General features: G+C 38.0%; 1 protein-coding gene across 1 annotated transcript in view; it reads left to right on the forward strand.

Moving 5' to 3' along the window:
- Positions 1-19,858, forward strand: part of ALDH1L2 (aldehyde dehydrogenase 1 family member L2) — a 34,366-nt gene that overhangs the window by 12,935 nt on the left and 1,573 nt on the right. Inside the window, exons 6-22 of the mRNA XM_062589279.1 lie at positions 1,122-1,211; positions 2,259-2,393; positions 2,802-2,927; positions 4,062-4,153; positions 4,973-5,120; positions 5,888-6,007; positions 7,137-7,264; positions 11,516-11,666; positions 12,365-12,435; positions 12,543-12,648; positions 13,120-13,207; positions 13,979-14,072; positions 14,341-14,437; positions 15,945-16,043; positions 16,798-16,963; positions 18,210-18,315; positions 19,452-19,651. Of these exons, the coding sequence (XP_062445263.1) occupies positions 1,122-1,211; positions 2,259-2,393; positions 2,802-2,927; positions 4,062-4,153; positions 4,973-5,120; positions 5,888-6,007; positions 7,137-7,264; positions 11,516-11,666; positions 12,365-12,435; positions 12,543-12,648; positions 13,120-13,207; positions 13,979-14,072; positions 14,341-14,437; positions 15,945-16,043; positions 16,798-16,963; positions 18,210-18,315; positions 19,452-19,651 (2,017 nt within the window). The remainder of the gene's footprint in view (positions 1-1,121; positions 1,212-2,258; positions 2,394-2,801; positions 2,928-4,061; positions 4,154-4,972; positions 5,121-5,887; positions 6,008-7,136; positions 7,265-11,515; positions 11,667-12,364; positions 12,436-12,542; positions 12,649-13,119; positions 13,208-13,978; positions 14,073-14,340; positions 14,438-15,944; positions 16,044-16,797; positions 16,964-18,209; positions 18,316-19,451; positions 19,652-19,858) is intronic.

Raw genomic sequence — 19,858 nt, forward strand, 5'->3', positions numbered from 1 at the left:
GATCTCATGGACCAAAATTTTGGGTGTTCTTATAAATACTGACACAATACATAGGAACTAGCAGAACAGCTAAAGAAATTACAACAGTTGTCTCCTGTGTATTCCAAAATGTCTCAGAAAAGGAACCTATGAAGAAGAGCTTTCATGGCATTACTGAAATCAAAAGAAAGAATGAGTATGAGGACTTAACAGTTAAATAATATATTCAAAATTGCAATGGATTCAAAGAGCTTTAGTGACTTGTGATTTTTAATTTATGTATTTAATTTGTATCTGCAGTACAAATGCTGTATTCGTCCCTTAAATGTAAGATATAAGAAACTGTCCTGAAGTGAACCCGCTTAATGTCCCTGTTGTAAAACATTTTTCACTGGCTTATAACTTGCTTTCTCAGTGCTTAAACTAAGAAAGACAGTGGGCACCTCAGTGTTTATTTGATCGATATTCTAATACTTTCTCTAATTCATTTTATACATACACTCATGATACTGCAAAGGTAAAGGAATACATTTTCAATGGTGTTACACATGATAACACAATATCCATGATGTTCTTAATAAAACATTATTTCCATATTCCTCTTACAATAAACTTAGACTTATCCTGGAAGACCTTGCAGGAATTGCAAGCTGTAGCAGAGATTCCATTTATGAAACAGTTTATAAAGGGTTAGTAAAGGATTAATAATTTTTTAAATAAATGTTTGTAGGTGTATTAAATTGAGCTTCAAGCAGTAAATAGATCATTTTTAGCAGAAGGTGATATCCCTGACACACACTATTTATGTTTGTACTGTGCTGATTAAATTTGTTAATGATAATATTGTTTAGGAATAGCTAGTAGCAAGTGTGATATTTTTATGGTCTTATAGTGAGAATGTGTGAAAAGGTAAAGGCTGCACAGAGGAGAGGAGTGCTAAGAGCATCCCATTTTGTAGTCTTTGATGATTAGTAATCTGGAGATCACTGATCTTCCTTTACTTGACCATGCCCTTCCTGTGTTCTTAAATAAACAGCTGAAAGAGGGGTTGGAAAGATTTGTAACTTTTATGTAGGAAAATGTTACAAACCTGATTTATAACCAAACAGGAAGGAATTAGCTTGCATGTCGTGTTTTCACAGATCTCTTGGGACCAACCTGCAGCAGCTTTGCACAACTGGATCCGAGGGCATGATAAAGTACCTGGAGCATGGGCAAAAATAGATGACCAGGTACGCTCTGGAAACCAGAAGGGTATTCTTTTTTTCTATACTCTCTTGGTAACTGTTTTTTTATTATAAAGGCTAAAAGGGATTGCAAGCAGGTGAATACAGCTGGGAGTTACTTTGGAGTGGCTCTCATTTGATGACTGTGTGTTTGGTATATATGTAGAACAAACACCTAAACAAATGTACAGAACACAGCAGATAAATTGTAGCTAGGATTTTCTGTTAGGTCCATTTAATTTGAATAAAGGTAAGAGCAATATCTGAAAAAATGGAACAAAGCCCTAAATAGACAGGGTAGAAGAAGACTATGCCAGTTCTTTGAAAGCAGGTGTACACTACAGTCTGTAATGCAGCGCAAGCTGTATGGTGAGCAACATCACATGCAACTCAGAATGAAACATGTAAACTACAGAAATAACAGATTTTTTTAAAAGAGATGTAGGGCTAGGAGTGCTAGAATCATTTGCGGAAATAAATACTTATCTAAAAACAACACTTCATTTCAATTTCTAAAAAGCACTTTGATCCATGTTTTCTTTGTGCAAAATATTTTTAAAATCACATTTTCCTTCCTGGCTGTAACGTCCATATTTTGTTACTTAGCCAGCTGTTGATAGGTGCTCCAAAGGCCTGGTTCTGCCCGAATGTCCAGGTACTGGTGCTGTCTTGAGAGTCCAGAGAGAAGAGGGGAGCCCAGGCGAGAGGCAGCGTTCAGCATCGCTGGCCTGGGAGCCAAGCAGGATCTGCCAGTCACAGCCAGGCTGCGGCCAGTCTCTCATTCCAGACGTGCACTGACTAAAGCTGCTTCCCTTTCTGCATTGGTTTCATCATGCTCGATGTTAGAGCTAAGCAGCTTTTAGACAGTTTGCAAAGTTTTGCATGTCCCAGGTCGTAAAGATACAGAGATAATGTTGTAACACATTTTCCATGTGTAGGTACTTATATATTATTATATTAAAGTATATTAAAACTTCGAAACAGTATCACTTCATTCTTAGGATTTTAGAGCAGATTTAAAATCTGTGCACCTTTCACTCTGCTTATTTTTAGATGGTTACTTTCTATGGATCATCATTACTTGATGCTTCAGTGCCTGCTGGAAAAGAGCTGGCAATAAAAGGTGCTTTAAGACCTGGACTTGTAACTAAAAATGGCTTGGTCATTTTTGGTAATGACGGGAAGATGGTAAGTGCTCGTCCTGGCAAACGTCAGCATGGATGGAATAACTTTAGCAAAAAGTGCAAGAAGCGTGGAGTTGTTGGGCTAGACAAATACTTATCCAGCTGCTAAAGACAAACAGTTAATGAGCCTGGAGTTTATTATAATCTTCTGCCATTCTATATGAACGGCATTCATGTCTTGCTTCTCACTCAAATCTTATCCATTTTGGTTATGCATTAAAATGTAACAATACTGGAAGAGAATCTGAAAGATGGATGGAAGCGACTTGTTTTTAATTACCTACATCATAGTAACTTTCCTGAAAGCTATTTATTTTACTATTTCAATGATTATATTAATACTGAAAAATTTACCACACAAGCACATATTACCTCCCAAATATTTTAAAAATAACATCCCCTCATTTTTCAGGTACTGGTGAGAAATCTACAGTTTGAGGATGGAAAAATGATCCCTGCATCTAAATACTTCTCTGCTGATGAAACAGCTGCCCTGGAACTTACGGAAGAGGAGAAAAAGATGGCAGAAGATATTAGGGTAATTCTAGAATCTGCTTTCATTGGATGTTACTTCAGAGAAAAACATTATATACTTCTCATTATAGACAAGAAAGCATAGGGTTGAATCTTTAGTTATTGAAATTAATTCAGAAGGATTTGGGAATTCACAATAAAACACATAACCGTAGAAAGTTTTCTTTCTGATGCAAGTGATACAAAGAAAGTGATTGCAGGGTCAGGTGATGGCCAGTGGTAGGGTTTTATGCCTGTACCTGCCTGTGCTGTCTCTCTCTCCTACAGCAACCACACACAAGGACGTGGCAAAGGAGCAGCTGGCGCAGGAAGGTTTAGAGCTGGAGAGGCCCCTTGTTGCCCTCTCCAGCAATCGCTGCCAGTGCAGCGAGTGTCATGTTCTTAGCTGAAAGCCACACTTGTCAGCTGTTGAAGTTGGAGGCCAGAGCAGCTGAAGCACAGACATCCTCCGTTCTGCCAGCTCTGCTGCACAGGAAGTAGCTTTTGACACAGGTCAGGCTGCTCAAGGCATCAATGTTTTAAACTGCTGTTTCAATCTTCGAAATGCCTGCCAGCAACCTAAATGCTGCCTGGAGCTGTTGACTGACTGATACAATAGCTAAAAAAATATAAACCCTTCAGTTTATGACAATAGCTGCTAACTCTTGAGAGCTATTTATCATTAATTTAAATATCACGTTACCAGTTATTTTAGCTTTCATGATATATCATGCAGATATATCCATCTAATCAATACAGCTTGAACGACCTCTCAGCTCTGCCCAGGTGCCAGAAATTCTGTCAGTCCAGTCACAAAGTTCTCCAAGCCTCTGCTGAGAACATATTCCATAATGCAATGCAATGCTATTATTTGGAAGGTGAAGACCTAAAAAATACTGGCATTGTAGCATTAAATTTGTTTGCATGATTAGATGATATTATTATGAACAAAAATGATCTTTTCTGGTGTGATACTGTGCTGTAGATTTTGTTGGCCATCATCAAGTTCCAGACCTGCTTAAAATGGCTTTCTATTGTAGTATCTGTTGAAGTAATACACTTTGAAGGCATAAATAAGTTAGAAAATACTTTTCAGGTAATACTTCCTGCAATTAGAGCATTGTTCATAACTGCCTCCATTATTTTAATGTATTATTAGACTATTTGGAAAGGAATCTTGAGCAATGTTGCTGTAATTGAGGATTCTACAGACTTCTTCAAATCTGGAGCATCCTCGATGCATGTTGTCAGGTAAATATTCAAAATAATATTTTGAAGTAAAAGTTAATAGAAACAAAGTTGTTATGGTGCTTTTAAATCAAGGCTGATAAAGTAGTGAACAAAAATGATTTTTCCAATTTATTTCCCACTGCTCTATTTATTCCTTTTCCTACCTTTGGAAGCATGGTAGGTTCTGTGCCCCAAATTAGGAGATATTGATGTGGTCCTGCCTTTTCTACTCAAGCAAAAATTCCCCTTGACTTCAGAAACATCAGCCATGTGGGGACGCATGATGGTGCCCAAAGCCATCAGCAAGCAGTGTCAGGTATCTCAGGAGAAGTCCGCTGACTGAGAAGCTAAGCAAAGGAATCCCCACAGGGAAAGTCTTTCAAAGCCTTTCACAGGAAGGACTGATCCCAGTGCTTTGTAAGTGCACTGAGTTCGTGCTGTGTTGGGTCACCTCAGTTAACTTCTTTTTGTAACTCAGACATGCAAGGCCATAAGACCAAGATTTTTTATTTTTACAAATTTATTGTTTTATTTTAACAAAATGATTATTGCCCATCTTAATTGCCAGTGGCAGCTACCTCCATATGTTGGTGAGAGTAGTCTCATATATCAATGTATCCTTAATCAATGTATATTATTTGTCATTTATTTCCAAAAGTTCACCTACGAGTATTCCAGACCTCACATTTTATTTTTTGTAACAACCCCAATTAACTCAAAAGGTGTCAGTAAACTGCTTGGAATGATTCGCTTTTTACTCCTTTCTACCGTCTAATGTTCTGATTATCTGAACAATTCTTTCGTTTGCAATTCAACTTGTTCTGTCTTTGAAATCTTTAGAATGCTAGAAGAGATCAAACAGAAATATAGTGGACTTCAGCTGCAGAATGAAGATGTGTATATGGCCACTAAGTTTGCAGATTTTATTCAAATGGCTGTCAGAAAACTCAGGGGAGAAGACAAAGAAGAAGAGTTGGTCATTGATTACGTAAGTCGTCATTGATTATTTTGTCTCTGTTGCTTGTTGTTTCTTGGTTGTTTGGGAGATAGGCAATGCATTTTCTTAGGCTGCTTGATGCAGTAGGAAAAACAGACAATTATTTGGTATACAAGCTCTTCTTTGTGGCTTTTTTCCTGCAAGTTTTATATAGTTGCGTTTCAGAATGGAAGTACATGTGTCTTGTGACTCATGATATTCCTGAAACTGGGAGACCAAGAACATGCAGTGGAGTAGTTCACACAGGAACCTCCAGTGCAGTATCCTGCTCATGTATTCCAGTCAGAATTGTTGCAGACCTTCTGCTTTCCTGAGGCAAACGGTGCTAGACTTTTCCCCCGATTGTTTGAAAAGAAACTTTGTTAGAAAATTTTGTGTGAAAGGTGTGGGGTGTGTTTTAGAAGACAATAAGCAAGTTAAGATCACTTGACCTTGGGGAATTTGCTTGAATTGGGTGTTTGTTCGAAGTCCTGCACCCCTTCAGGACCAACCTGAACCAAGGTTTAGTGTTGGTTTGAAGATAGAGACAAATACAGAAATCTGCTTAGCTGTTTGAGAGTATGGGTACTGGTGTTCAGGAAGAATATGACTTCTATTTCATTTTACCCTTTTGACTGTTCTTATCAACCATGTATACATCCTAAAATGAGGCTGAATGTTAGTTATAAGTCTCAAAAGCTATGTTCTGTTGTTAGGCTACATTAAAATGTTGTATTTTAAGTACTAATATATTTATTTCTTGTGTGTTTCACTCTTAGGTTTCAAAAGATGTGAACAACATGACTGTGAAGATGCCATACCAGTGTTTCATAAATGGACAATTTATAAATGCTGATGATGGAAAAACATATGATACCATAAATCCAACAGATGGATCAGTGAGTAATTTCTAAGTATGATCAATACTAGTTTCTTTCAATTTGCTTTTGAAAAAATCTAAGACACTAACCAAATATTGCTGGGTTCATAACCATACAGTAAAAATTTTAGAACCTCATAAATAAATTTGAAATTTTTATTTTACTTCTCAATTTTTATATACTTCACTTTTTGCATGTCAGTCAGTAAATACTACCTAATGCCACTTTTATATACCAATCTCCATACCCAGCTGTTTGTTTTACCTTGATTCCATACTTGCTTGGCTTTGCAAACAAAAAGGGCTAAGGTAGTTAAAGGTAGCAAAAAGGGCTAAGTTGCTAATGAAGTATTTCTGTTAGCATATTATATGTGTTACCAATCAGTCATCAACTTCTTTTTTTCTTTTTTTAAAAAACATGATGTCATAGGGCAAATGTGACTTTAAAATGCCCCTTTAAATTCCCAGTAAGTAAAATGACTTTTCAATAGAAAAAATAGAGTTCCACTTCATCCTCTTGAAGGTACTGAATATTGCTTGAGCAACTGTTAAGTAAGAATTGTAAGTAAGAGGAATGATCCTGATGTCTGTATATGCTGTTGCAATTCTAGAGTAATGAAATTCCACTGAAATCACTGGCACAAATTTTACTGGGATTGGAAGCCAGAAACTAGTAAAAATCATAACAATTTTATGTTAGGCTTTAAAATATAATAATGGGGTATAATCGGTATAAATTACTGTGTGTATATGGTGGTTCATGATAACAGAAGCTCCATTCCGAAAAACACAGAACATGCAGGAGTCATTTTAGCATGTTTAGATACTAGATAATAATACCACATATTAGGGCTTTCTATTTTTGTCATATCATTTTGATTTTACTTATGAAAAGAGGGTGAAATCCAGTGAGATGATGTTCCTTGGTGTTGAAGAAAAAAAGAAGAGATCGAGGAAGCAGAGTCCCTGTGCTGTCCTCCAAACTCGGCCACCATTAGCTGTGTCTGAACCTGACTCACCCGTGGTGACTGATGGGGCTTGAGGATATCAAGTATTGTCTTATATCCAATCAAAAAGTTTGGGAGGAAGGAGTAACTCTGTACACCCCAGCCTTTAATCTGAGCTAACACATTGCTACCTTGTCACAGGTAATAGCCAGTGTATCTTCTGCTTCGTTGGTTGATGTTGACAAAGCTGTGGCAGCAGCAAAAGAGGCATTCGAAAATGGTGAATGGGGAAGAATGAATGCACGGGAAAGAGGGCGACTCATGTATAGGTATGGTAAAGGGTGGCACTGTGTTTCTTTAGTTTCCTTAAAAATAATTATTTTGTTCCTCTGAAGAATTGTAATGTACTTCACATGCATGTGATGGATACTCATAATCCCATTTGCAGAGTTGCTGGACTAGCTACTTTTTTATCTCCTAATTTACTGCAGCTCACTGGCCTGCGGTCATAGGTGAGACCTGAACCTTTCTCATACGCACGTAGAATCTCAGTACCTCTCAGTGTCAGGAGGAGATCTCGGTTCCCCAGCCAGTGATTTGCTTCACTGTTGACTGAAACTTTGCCAGTCTCTTTGAGATATCCTGACCTTCCAATTGAAACCGTATTAACATGAAGAATTTTTATTTGTGAATAGAAAAAAAGAATTGGAAGAAAAAGACTTTAAAATACCTGATAGCTTCATTTAATCCATATGCTTTCCTCTTGTATTGCAAGGATTGAAAATATCCTTGTAAAGCCTAAATCCTTCTGTATAGATGAGGCTAAGTTTTCAAGGCAGAGTCTAACTAAATTTTGATTTTACATATGGAAAAGTTAAATACGTTAAATAGGCAGAGACTTCGACCTTGCAAACCCTACCTGTATCTGCACTGCATACAGTAAGCTTATAGCCACATTACCACTAATTTGGAAATAGACTGCAATTGATGCTGGATTTTCTAGGAGCATATCCCAGCATACTTCTTATCTGGTTAAAGAGCCACCCTAGGAGCTGTTTTGTGGTCTGTTGTGGAGTAATTGTCTGTCCTGTATAGAAAAAGTCTAAGCTGAATCCCACGTTTATCTGGGATACTTCCAGCTGTGTACTTCTCATTTATATTGTCCAACATGCTCTAGGTGATCCTGCTGAGTGGGGAGGTTGGACTAGATGGTCTCCAGAGGTCCCTTCCAACCTTACTGATTCTATGATTCTATGATCTGTTTCATTGCATTAACCCAAGATCATGTCTAATTCTCTTTTGAACTGTGTTACTGTTGTTGCAGGAGGTAAACAGAGGTCACACTCAGTGAATGGCATTTTAGTGGTGATTTATGATCTTTAGAGGGCAGCAGATGATCTTGGCAAGATGCTTATGCTTACTAGATATTGCCAAGATGTTAGTGGAAGCATCTGATAAAAGCACAGGTTTTGTGGATTCCCTTTATGTAGCCGGATGCTTCTGGTACCTAATGGCAAACACAAGGAGAACATCATTGTCTTGCAAACCTGGGATGACTAGAAGCTCCAGAGCTTCCCTATGAAAATAGCTTCTTTCATGGAGCCATATGAAGAGCTTTTCACTGCTATTTCAGTTCTGGGATGTGTGAATGAATGAGAAGAGCAGAGATGATTAGAGAAGCAGATTGCTACCCCTGACTGCCACAGATAGCTACTGTGATGGTGGAAAATCAATTGTCAACATGACGAGGAGATGTATTAGGCAAATTCTGTTCCTGTTCAGTAGATGAAGAGCTTAGTTACTGTTCTTGACATAGCAGTTGGCTTCAAAGAAGTTGAGGGCTTCAGCTGAGCTGAAAGCATGGAGAATTTCCTGTCCCAAGGAACCCATGAAGGAGTAGGACCTGTGTGTCTGACACATTTTTTTCTTCAGGCTGTAGTCGCTCAAAAAGGCAGGTTCTTCAGTATTACTTCTGGAGGCCCTGTTAAGGCCATTTATGCTGAGGAGACTGGATGTTTATATGGAAGAGAAGGAAACATTTTCCCTTCCAAAGTCTTATCTTCAGTAGTATGCCCATACCCACTGCTATTTTAAGCCTTTATTTCACCATGTCCGAAGACTATCCCTGGACACGAGAACGCACAGCAGAAGAAGCATCATTTACACAATGAGCTGCTGCAGGATCGTAGTAGACAGTGCATTTCACTGACGAGGCAAGATAACACTGTCTGGCAATTTTGGGGGGTGTAGGGGTAGGTCGCTGCCATTCCTTCAACTGCGGCACCCTGTGTGGCATCTGCAAGCATTTGGAAACTGAAGCTCCAGCTTGTTCACAGGTTGGGATACGCAACTAGAAGATGACCTTGACACCATAAGGCTGGGTTTAGAAAAGCAAGACAGTAAGGAGTAGGAAATCCGTTATGTGTCTGTGCTCTGAGAGCTGAGGAAGAGGAGCATGGGGAAATGTATCACTGCACTTAGGATGCATGGGTCTGTGCACTGCAGTAGTGTATGCAGCAGATCATTTGTTATCACATTAATGTAACTGTAAGAGTCTTTGCTTTGTTGAATGCCTGGAATGTAAATTCTCCTCCTCCTCTCTTTTACTATACCCCTATGCACCAAGTAAAAGTAAAAAAGGTATTAAAGAATGCCTTGTGTTTGACAAGACATAGCAGGAATCTTAGCAGTAAGGAGCGAAAAGAAAAAAATTCTGCTTATCTCATAAGTTATGAGATCAAACAGAACTGGAGATCTCCAGAGTACCAGTTCCACCTATGTTGTAGTTAGATGGGTGCGGAGTGAACAGGCAACATCTAGCCAGGCACACCGTTCTTCCAGGTGTTCTTGGTGAGTGGGAAGTCTGTAGCTACAAAAGGCTGGGAAGAGGGCTGCAGGCCTGTGAAAGAAAGTTGACTAATCACACAGAACAAAATAGGCAAATCAGAACTCGCATTAAAATGAAATACAGCCTTTCACTTAAATCTTTCACAAGTGTACCTGGATTCAAAGCATGTATGAACTTGGTTTTAAATTGTATTAGGGAGGTGGGGCACTTGAATGCCCAAGTTTACTCTGCCCTGAAGATACACTTTTAAGATCTTAAAACTATTGCTCTGTTTAGCACTTGAAAGATTTTAAAAGCCTAACTCTGTTGGTTAGGCATTTGGAAAATATAACTCCCCTAAACTTCATACATTATTTCAATTGATGACCTGGATTAAACTCTTCACTGCTTAGGGAGAGAGCTCTCTAAGATAGCTATACCAGAGTATACCAGTGTTGCAAATCCTCCCAAGTATGAATTAAGGCTCTCTGTAGTCCACATTAGTTCAAATGAGGCCCCCTTTTCTCTGGCCCCTATTCAAACTAGTTTTCCAGTGCTGCACTGGAGAGAAGGTTTGTGCCATTAAAGCCCCTACTACTGTGTCTTAAGGAATTGTCAGCAGAAGATACTAGCTGTGCGTTAAAGCGATGTTCTCCTTTGTCCTTGGCTTGGCATATCCATTCTTTTACACACTCCTGCTAATGTCGTGGCCTGTAGCTGCCTCTCCAAGATACAGTTAGAACTGGTATTGAAGAGCATTTTTCCACTTTTCTACCCATGTTTTAAATGGACAGAATTTGCTCAATGGAAAAAATAGGTTGCATGACCATCTTCAAATATTCTTTACAGGATCTAAAATGCACTCAGCCTCTCAAAAACCATATGAGGACCTCAATTATATACCTGAGTACCAAAACAGTTGGAAGGTTAAAAAAATCCTTTATCTGTTTCATGGTAATGTGAGAAATCTAAGACCTAGGTGTGTTCATGGATTCATGCAAACAGACCTTTCTGGCTGAACGGGTCCCACTAAAATTACAAGAGCTCTTCACAAGTAGAGGTGATCTGTCTGTGTGGATGCCTGCCTGAGACACTTCTGTAGCTACTAGTAACTTACGGATTTAATTGTGGATATCCTCACAGTCTTACTTCGTATCTTGTTGTCTTGCTTCATTGATCTAAAAGATGGGTAACTGAGGCCTAAGGAGACCACAGGTACAAATGTACCAAGATACATTCAATGCAGTTTGCATTATGCCTTAGATCTGCAGCTTTATATATCCAAGTGCCTTTGAAGCATCTAGCACTAAGTAATTTGTCCAAGTTCAGACAACAGAAAGGAGCATGGTGGAGTTAGCTTTCCCAGATTTAAGCTAGGATTGTAAGTACTCCGCAGCACTTTTGGTTATTTGACATTTTTAATGTTATTGTGAATTTGTTTTCTGACTTACTGGTCTGATTTTCTATAATAATATTTTATTTACAAGATCGTAACTGAGAATGGAGTGAAGTTTTCACAGATCACTTCCTCATCCCATTCCTACTACAGTCAATGCGAAGAGATTTGCAGACTTTAACAGGTGTTGGTGCAAATTCTTACTAATATTAGTGACCAGTGGTCCCAGTGTTGCACTTCTGAATTCTGGGGGAGTTATTTTAGTTACAGTTCTTTGCCCTATCAAATCTCATTTTAGGCTGCCAGTGATTAGATGTCACTTCTCTTTGATGTGTATTTGTTATGTTTTGATTAAAGACTTGCAGACCTGATGGAAGAACATCAAGAAGAGTTAGCAACAATAGAATCTATCGACTCAGGAGCTGTCTACACATTAGCTTTGAAGACCCATATAGGAATGTCTGTGCAAACATTCAGATACTTTGCTGGATGGTGTGACAAAATTCAGGCAAGTGAATGTGTAAAGGAAGAAATGAATGACAGTGCTTCTGTGCACATTCTTTGCTGACACAGTTCAAAAAAGCAGTGTTAGCAAAGGTAAACAAGGAATCCAGAAATAAGGCAAAATTAGAATTTTACCTAAAATAAGTCTCCCTGACAATAAAAAAAGAAGCACATTGTGCTTCCAATTAGAGAATATGGATTTAGAGTCTGACTCTAAGTGTCTAATTATATATCTAATAATATTTATCTTATTAGTTGAGGTATCATAGTGTATATGCATCTTTAGTCAGCTTTTGATTAATCATGGACGAGAACATACTTGTGGTAACTCAGCTGTGTTGCAAGTGCAGAGACATATGAAATTATGTCCTGACCAAGAATGGTGAGTTTGCTTGGTGCCATAGCAGATGGCTCAGGTTCAGTAACATTTCCTTAAGTATCCTTAAGATCCACAGTGAAGAATATCATTCAGCTTTCTTTTCTTCATCCTCACTTTATGTTCTTCCATACTTTTATCGTCTGTGCTTTTATTTTATCCAGCTGATAATCAAGAGTTGAGTACAGTACCTGTAGCAGGAAATTACTATGTAGTAGCATCCCTGCCCCTCTGTTCTGCACAACATGGCTATGATATTTTTAGCAAAAAATGATTAAATGGCACATTTGAGATTTATATAAAGATCCCACTTCTTTTTTTTTTAGGGTGCTACAATTCCAATTAACCAGGCCCGGCCAAACCATAACCTAACATTCACCAAGAAAGAACCAATAGGGTAAGCATCACTTTTTTTTCAGTCCTAGCGACAGCTTTGACCCATAGAAAATCCATTCAAAAGGTGCTATCAAAAATACAACCTTTCCTTTTTCCCCCCACCTTCAGTGTGTGTGCAATTGTTATCCCCTGGAATTATCCACTGATGATGCTTGCATGGAAGAGCGCAGCATGCTTGGCTGCAGGCAACACGTTGGTTCTCAAACCAGCTCAGGTAAAAACACAGAGGAACAGCTCCAGTATGTCAGTATTTGTTCAGGGAAAGCAATTCAGGCATTCTAGGTGATTTCATCCATAGGTTGAGCTGTCATATGTTGTAAAGCACATGTAAAGTAATACAGATTGTCATGATGACCCAAGGTACCAATTGTCCTTGCTTCTGCTCTGGTAGTGGTTCTGCTCTGGTACTCTCCTTTGCAAAAATTACTTTCTGTCTTCTGTTTCTTCCTTGATGTTTGTGTTGCATGGTGCTATCATTAGGGAGATGGACATAAACTCAAAATACTATGACTGCATATGAACAAAATATATTCTTTTTTTTGCAAGAAGCCATCATTTTTAATTTGTCAGTATTGTGAGGAAGAAGAAAATGGATATTGTATCAAAATGAAGAATTATGGAATATAAAAGATATCATCACACATTTACGTAAAACAAAAGACCTAATATAAATGTTTCTACTTAGGTCACACCGCTGACTTCCTTAAAGTTTGCAGAACTCTCAGCTAAAGCTGGATTTCCTAAGGGCGTTGTAAATATTCTACCTGGTTCAGGTAAAAAACTTCAACTAATGATTTTTCTGGAACTAGGTCGTGCTGCAACTGGTGAACTAGCATTTTACCTTTGCAGATCAGCATACATAAGTGTATGCTGCATGGCCTTATCTTCATTCTTAGTAGGCTGGCTTATATGTTATATAGCAATTTCACACATTCCCAGAACAGAACTGGGAAAATTGGTACATCACATGTCTCTAGCTAGTGATAACACTCTTCGACTTACTCTCCTCCAAGTTCACACAGATAGCATTAACATTCTGAGAAAGAATATATTTACAGAGAAACATGTTGCCCTGGATAGTAGGACTTCAATTTTTTCCTAATCTTATCATCACTTGAAAGTGTTACTGCATTTAAACGTGACTGTGAAACCTTCAGCAAGCTTATTGATCGGTATTGATAAGTTACGGTCCACACTGCGTTCGTTACCTGATGACCCTATTCTCCTCTTTCCCGTAAGGAAAGAAGGTGACAAAAAAACCATATGGATCAGGCTTTGTTATAAATTAGGTTATGCCACCTACCATGAACTATTAGGGAGAAAATTCTTTAGTCCAGAGAGATGGGGAAATTTGGAGCCATTCATGTGATGTAACTAGTATGAGATATTACTACTGATGTAAATGAAGCTGTAAATGTAAATAAGGATGTGATACTGTACTTGAGTCACATATTGCTAGCTGTTTCTGTGTTAGAGTGCAGCTACTGCGGTAGTAAAAATTGCATGTGTTCTGCCCAGTTAAGCTGTTTTCCTCATCCCACTAGGTGGCTTAGTGGGACAGCACTTGTCTGAACATCCAGATGTTCGCAAAGTTGGATTCACTGGTTCAACACCAACTGGTAAACAGATCATGAAGAGGTATACTGAGTATAAGATTCATAAATAACCACTGCTGAGTCTAGTTCCCAAGTGTCTTATTTACTGTATCTTGCATGTAGCAGTAATACAGAATACAGAAGCATAACAATGTGTGGTCGTTTATGTTTATGTAGAATTCTGCTTAAGTCTTTTTGTTGGAAAATAGATAGTAGTTTATTTTATACTTTTTCACTAGGTTTGATTAAAGGGAAATAATGGATTTAGCTATTTAAAGCTTGTTTTTACATAATTATTTACAATTTTCCAGCGCAGCCAGTAATTTGAAGAAAGTTTCTCTTGAACTTGGTGGTAAATCACCGTTGATCATATTCAACGACTGTGAACTTGACAGAGCTGTAAAAATGGTAAGGTTACTTCAAAGAAAAATATCTTCAAAACCTTCATGATATATCCTCACAGTATTGCAATATTCTTATTGACTTGCCAAAAAAGTGCAGCAGGGACTCTTTCATAAAATGTCGTGCAATCTGTTAAAAAACAGACTCTCTTTCTACAGGATATTTCGCTATGCCAGCACAATTAAACCTTTAATGATCCATCAAAAAGCCAGGGATCTGTACTACAAGAAATATCCATTAAAAAAAAACAACCAAATAAGGAAATATTGGTAGAAAATATTTTCACCAGCCAAGCTTATACATTAAGAGAGATTTCTGTCAAAACTCGATACTCAAAAAATGCTTCAAATATAAAAGCTTGAAAAGTGAGCTAAAATATAGTGAGCTCCGCACTGCCTTATAGTGCTTTGTAATTCACCATCACTGTAACCTCCTCCTTCCTGACCAGCAATAACTTGTTTAAAATTTGTAAATAATCTGTGCAAACAAGAAATTTATTAGATTTATGAAGCTTATTTCCTGTTCACATGTTCTGATTCATCAAAATGATAATACAGTTTGCTCACTAAGAACAAAACAAAGGTCTCCCACTCTGTACTTACCCACTGTGATAATTCCATGAATTCCTTGAACCGGCTTAAGCAATTTCTGCTACCGGAAAGAAGTTATTATGCATTTTTCACACTTCTAGACCTTCTTTGGAGAGCACAAGAGTTTGCGTGACTGCACAGTGGAAAGTACATGTGGAAAATAATAAAATCTTACATGCCGCAGTCAGCGTGCTGCTTGGCCCCACCAGTGCTCTCAGCTGTAGAAGAAAGGGAATGGTGCAGCAGTTTGCCTGAGATATAAGTGACATTGATGGCTTTTAATGATGGTGAAACAATGTGTTTTGGCTACAGTCTGGAAATTGTATGATTCCAATGGCACATGATTCCAATTGTACCTACTAGTGGTAGGACCCTAGACCTTTGCAGAAGCCAGCATATACGTGTTTAGAAGTTTTAGCCGTCTTAGTTGTTCTGCCCTTTCTTCCCCCACCTCCCTGCTCCCCTGGAAAAACTGTGGCAGGCATCAGTTCTTGGTAAATAAAAAGAAACAGACAGCACAGGGTCTGAATCCACATTTGTGAAATAGGAGCTTCTCTGCAGATTAGAGCGAGATAACGCTGACCCAGTTGCATGCAACTATCAGCACAAGCGGTATTGTTCAGTGGATTAGCACAGTTTCATATTCATCGGTCTTGCTGTCAGCCCTCTTCTCTGCATTGCTGCAGCTGGTGTTTCCGTGGAAGGCTGATGGAAACGGAAAGAGCAGTGCAGATGGGTTCATCCTGAGCCATTTGTCTCCATAGAAGACTGTTTGATGGTTATAGGACTAGTCTGCTTCTTGCACTGATGGTATCTGTTTAAATAAAGCATTACACTTGAGGGCAATCCATGGGAACCAAATGAAAGGGAGAATGGACAAAAGGATGCATATGAATATTAATATGTTTTTTTTCCCTGATCAGGGTATGGGAGCAGTATATTTCAACAAAGGAGAAAACTGCATTGCTGCTGGCAGGCTGTTTGTGGAAGAATCAATCCATGATGAATTTGTTAGAAAAGTGGTAAGATATTTAAGGACTAATGTTTAAGTAGATACTTTGCTATGGCACAAAGATCCACTAGTTTTATAGACACACATGCTTCTTGTTATTTTTAGTGGTTTAACTTCTCATTACCACTTGATAGGCAATGCTGCTTCTCATGAAGCTCTTACAGTGTTGGAAGGGAGACACTGAAGGGAGATATTTTCATCAGAGATGCACAGAGATATAGAAGAGACATATTGTACCATCAATGATATTTTGTATTTGACTAGGAAGGCAGGATTTAAAAAATCACTGATCTTATGTCAATGTGATTGAAGACTGCTTGAAGTTTTTAAAAAGGCATATTAGAAGCATAGGTGGAATCATACAATTGTCGTTATTAAAAATCCAGTAGTCACCTCGTAGCACCATTGGAGAATTAATTTATCTAGCTCAAGAAACGAAAATTATTGTGATAATTCATCCACCACCAGTAAAAATTGACCTTTTACATGCCTATCTTAATAGCAGAAGAGAATGCATGAAAACAGCATGAAACATTTTCAGAAGTAACCAGCAATTGAGGGCATCAAGCATAAGACACTTTATAGAGCATCATTTTAGAAGGCAATGAGCGTTTCACCTTCTAAAAATTCAGCCCAAACTTCAGGCCAAAAATTCAGGGCCAATATTCATAGTACAAATAGTGAAGCATCTGTAATCACTGGTCACTTTAACAACTCTTTCTTTGCTACATTTTGTAACTTTGTTTTAATTGAATAACCCATAGGTGGAAGAAATAAAAAAGATGAAAATTGGAGACCCACTTGATAGATCTACAGATCATGGTCCTCAAAATCACAAAGCACATTTGGAAAAGCTGCTACAATATTGTGAAACTGGAATAAAAGAAGGTGCCACTCTAGTATATGGAGGAAGACAAGTAAATAGACCAGGTAAAATACTACCCAAAGGTGTGTGGAATTCTTAGATTTTAAATAATATGTGGTTGTCTCTACTGCATTAAATAAAGAATAGCAATATTGTGGAAACAGTACTAGGTAAGCCTAGGATGACATTTGAAAACAGGGTTTCCATCTCCCATATTAAGAGAAGTTGTGCAACTGAAGCATAGCATGTGAAGTTGACACAGAATGCTATTTGTGGGGCACTGGGATCTTTTTTTGCAACATTTGAACTAATGAGAGACATAAGTATAGTTGTAGCCAATTATATCAACAAAACACTAAAGTTGTTTGGGATACTTTGCAGAGTCAGCATCAGAAATTATGATAAAAAGCGTTTTATGTTTTGTAAAGAATGCTAAGTTTGATGGGCAGGCATAAGAGCAAACATTTTCTTTTGGACATCTGTCCTGTATCAGTAATGAAGGAGAAACATTTGCATCAGTTTGAAAACATAATGATTGCATCCCCAAAGAAAATGAAAATCAATGGAATAAATTTAATTAAAAATCTTACAGAAGGGGAAGACAAATATACAAAATCTCAAAATACGTTCATTTTACCTGCTCACATTCAAACACACTCACACACCCAGATACAGGTGTAGAAGAGGTCTGGCCAGAATCACTTCTGTGCAGCTGAAGGCCAGCAAGGGACACCAACTGTGAAGTCCTTACAATGGCTACTGAGCTCTTTCTCATTAGCAATGATGAACTAGGTTTTGGACAGGTCTCTTACACCCAGTAGAAGTCAACAGCTCTCATGGTTTGACCCTTTACTTCAGAATTTTCCTTACTTCATTCTCCATAAATATTAGGCCGCCTATCACGTATTTTTCCTTGTTTGGAACATAGAGATCTTTATGGCTACAGTCCTGTAGACAGTCCTGTTGACACGCTATAACCATGCTGCCACCTTCCTGCCCAAATCCAGGGTCTTCCATTGGAGGTCACCTTGCTGTGGGGTGCAGGCCTTCAGGTCTTGACATGAACAACACAAGTTACTGCTGTGAGCAATACAGGCCTTTTTTAAAACCTTGTTCTGCTGTTTCTTTGGTGCTCACACACAAGCATTTCCATTCATACTCATTATTTCATTCATATCAATTTTATTATTTCTGTTTTAAGTCTCAGTATGCCTATGACTTGGGCTCACTTCAAACTATGGAAAAGAGATGGCCTGGACAACATGGAGAAGTATTTGTCCATGCTGAAATGATGCCCTATCCTCTGTTTAGGTTTCTTCATGGAACCCACAGTATTCACAGATGTTGAAGACCATATGTATATTGCCCAGGAAGAGTCCTTTGGTCCTGTGATGGTAATTTCTAAATTTAAAAATGGGTATGTTCTCTTCTGGTTACTATTAGAAACTTTATTTTCTCATTTTCACTCAAAAGGTAGAAATAATCAGAATGAGTATGGTTTTTTAAGACCATTCTCTTATAGTTAAATTCTAAGTAAACACACTTTTTGGAGTATCTTTTCTCCATGTCAACACAAAATTAATGCTATAGCAGTGCAGTAGGGTATACTATGCAACCCTAAATGCTACCCTTTAAAAATGTGTCACCAAATATTGAGTCTTATTTCCTGAAGGTGACATGATCATTGCAATACTCTGATGAAATTACAGAACATGCATTTTTCCAGTGGAATTGCTTTTTCTTCTTGTCACAAAGGACTACATAACATTGTTGTGCATTATAAAACACTGGCATATTACTGTTATAGATGAAAATTGCTCTGTATATTTTGTAGACTGCCAGTTATAAAGGCTTTCATTCCAAATCATAAGAATGAATTTTACATACAGATTAAGTAAAAATCCTATATATAAACTTCCTATAACTATTTCCACCAGATTTCATTTTTCTGCAGTTTGAAAATGCAGTTAAGAACTGACCACATAGACAATCCTTCACATCTATAAATTATGTATGATAAGCAACCGTATTAGTGATAAGGGACTATACTCATTTTTTGTTTTTTTAAATTATGGATTTCGAAGCTATATGGAGATGAGATACATAAAGAGAATAGCACTCTAGACATGGCCTGAAAAGATGCATCACAACAGAAGTCTCAGTTTCAGCCTTTATTCTCAACTAACCTGTAACATGGAGGCACGATCAGTTTTTAGCAAACTGATTCATAATCTGCCGTATAGCTCAGCTTTATTTTTGTATTGCTGTGTTGCCCACCTTGTACAGCGGCTGCACAAAGATGGTGTGCGTAATGTAACTTTTCTTTTGACATTTTGCAATGTAAATCTTAACCACTGAAATGTAAACATTTGCCTGAAGCAATGGTATGAATTTCCATAAATCTGACTGATACACAGATCAGTATTTATTAAGTGGTGCCCTTAAAGAAGCAAACTAGAAAGAAAAAGTATGAAATTGAAATCGACGGTGGAAGGTTGTTAACACTTGCTTATTTTACCTACCAGCGATTAAATCAATTCTTTCCCTCCATAGGGATGTTGATGGAGTGCTAAGACGGGCAAATTCCACAGAATATGGTTTAGCTTCAGGAGTTTTCACAAGAGACATAAGCAAAGCTCTCTATATAAGTGAAAAGCTAGAAGCTGGAACAGTTTTTATTAACACATACAACAAAACTGATGTCGCTGCACCATTTGGTGGATTTAAACAATCTGGCTTTGGAAAAGATTTAGGTAAGCTTTCCCCCATTTTTCAACAGGTACAACTAGTAAAATCTGAGCTATTGGTATGTGCCCTGCATCTCCTATATTCCTCCAACTGCAGTGAGCTAGTTCCTCTCCACTCCCATCCCTACAGAATTTCTGCCTCAGTACTTCCAGTTCACCCTTTCCTGTACATTTCCTAAATACCTTGATGGCACCCAGAATATTCCTTTCCAA

The sequence above is a fragment of the Rhea pennata genome, chromosome 1 (assembly GCF_028389875.1).
Source record: "Rhea pennata isolate bPtePen1 chromosome 1, bPtePen1.pri, whole genome shotgun sequence".
NCBI classification, from domain to species: Eukaryota; Metazoa; Chordata; class Aves; order Rheiformes; family Rheidae; genus Rhea; species Rhea pennata.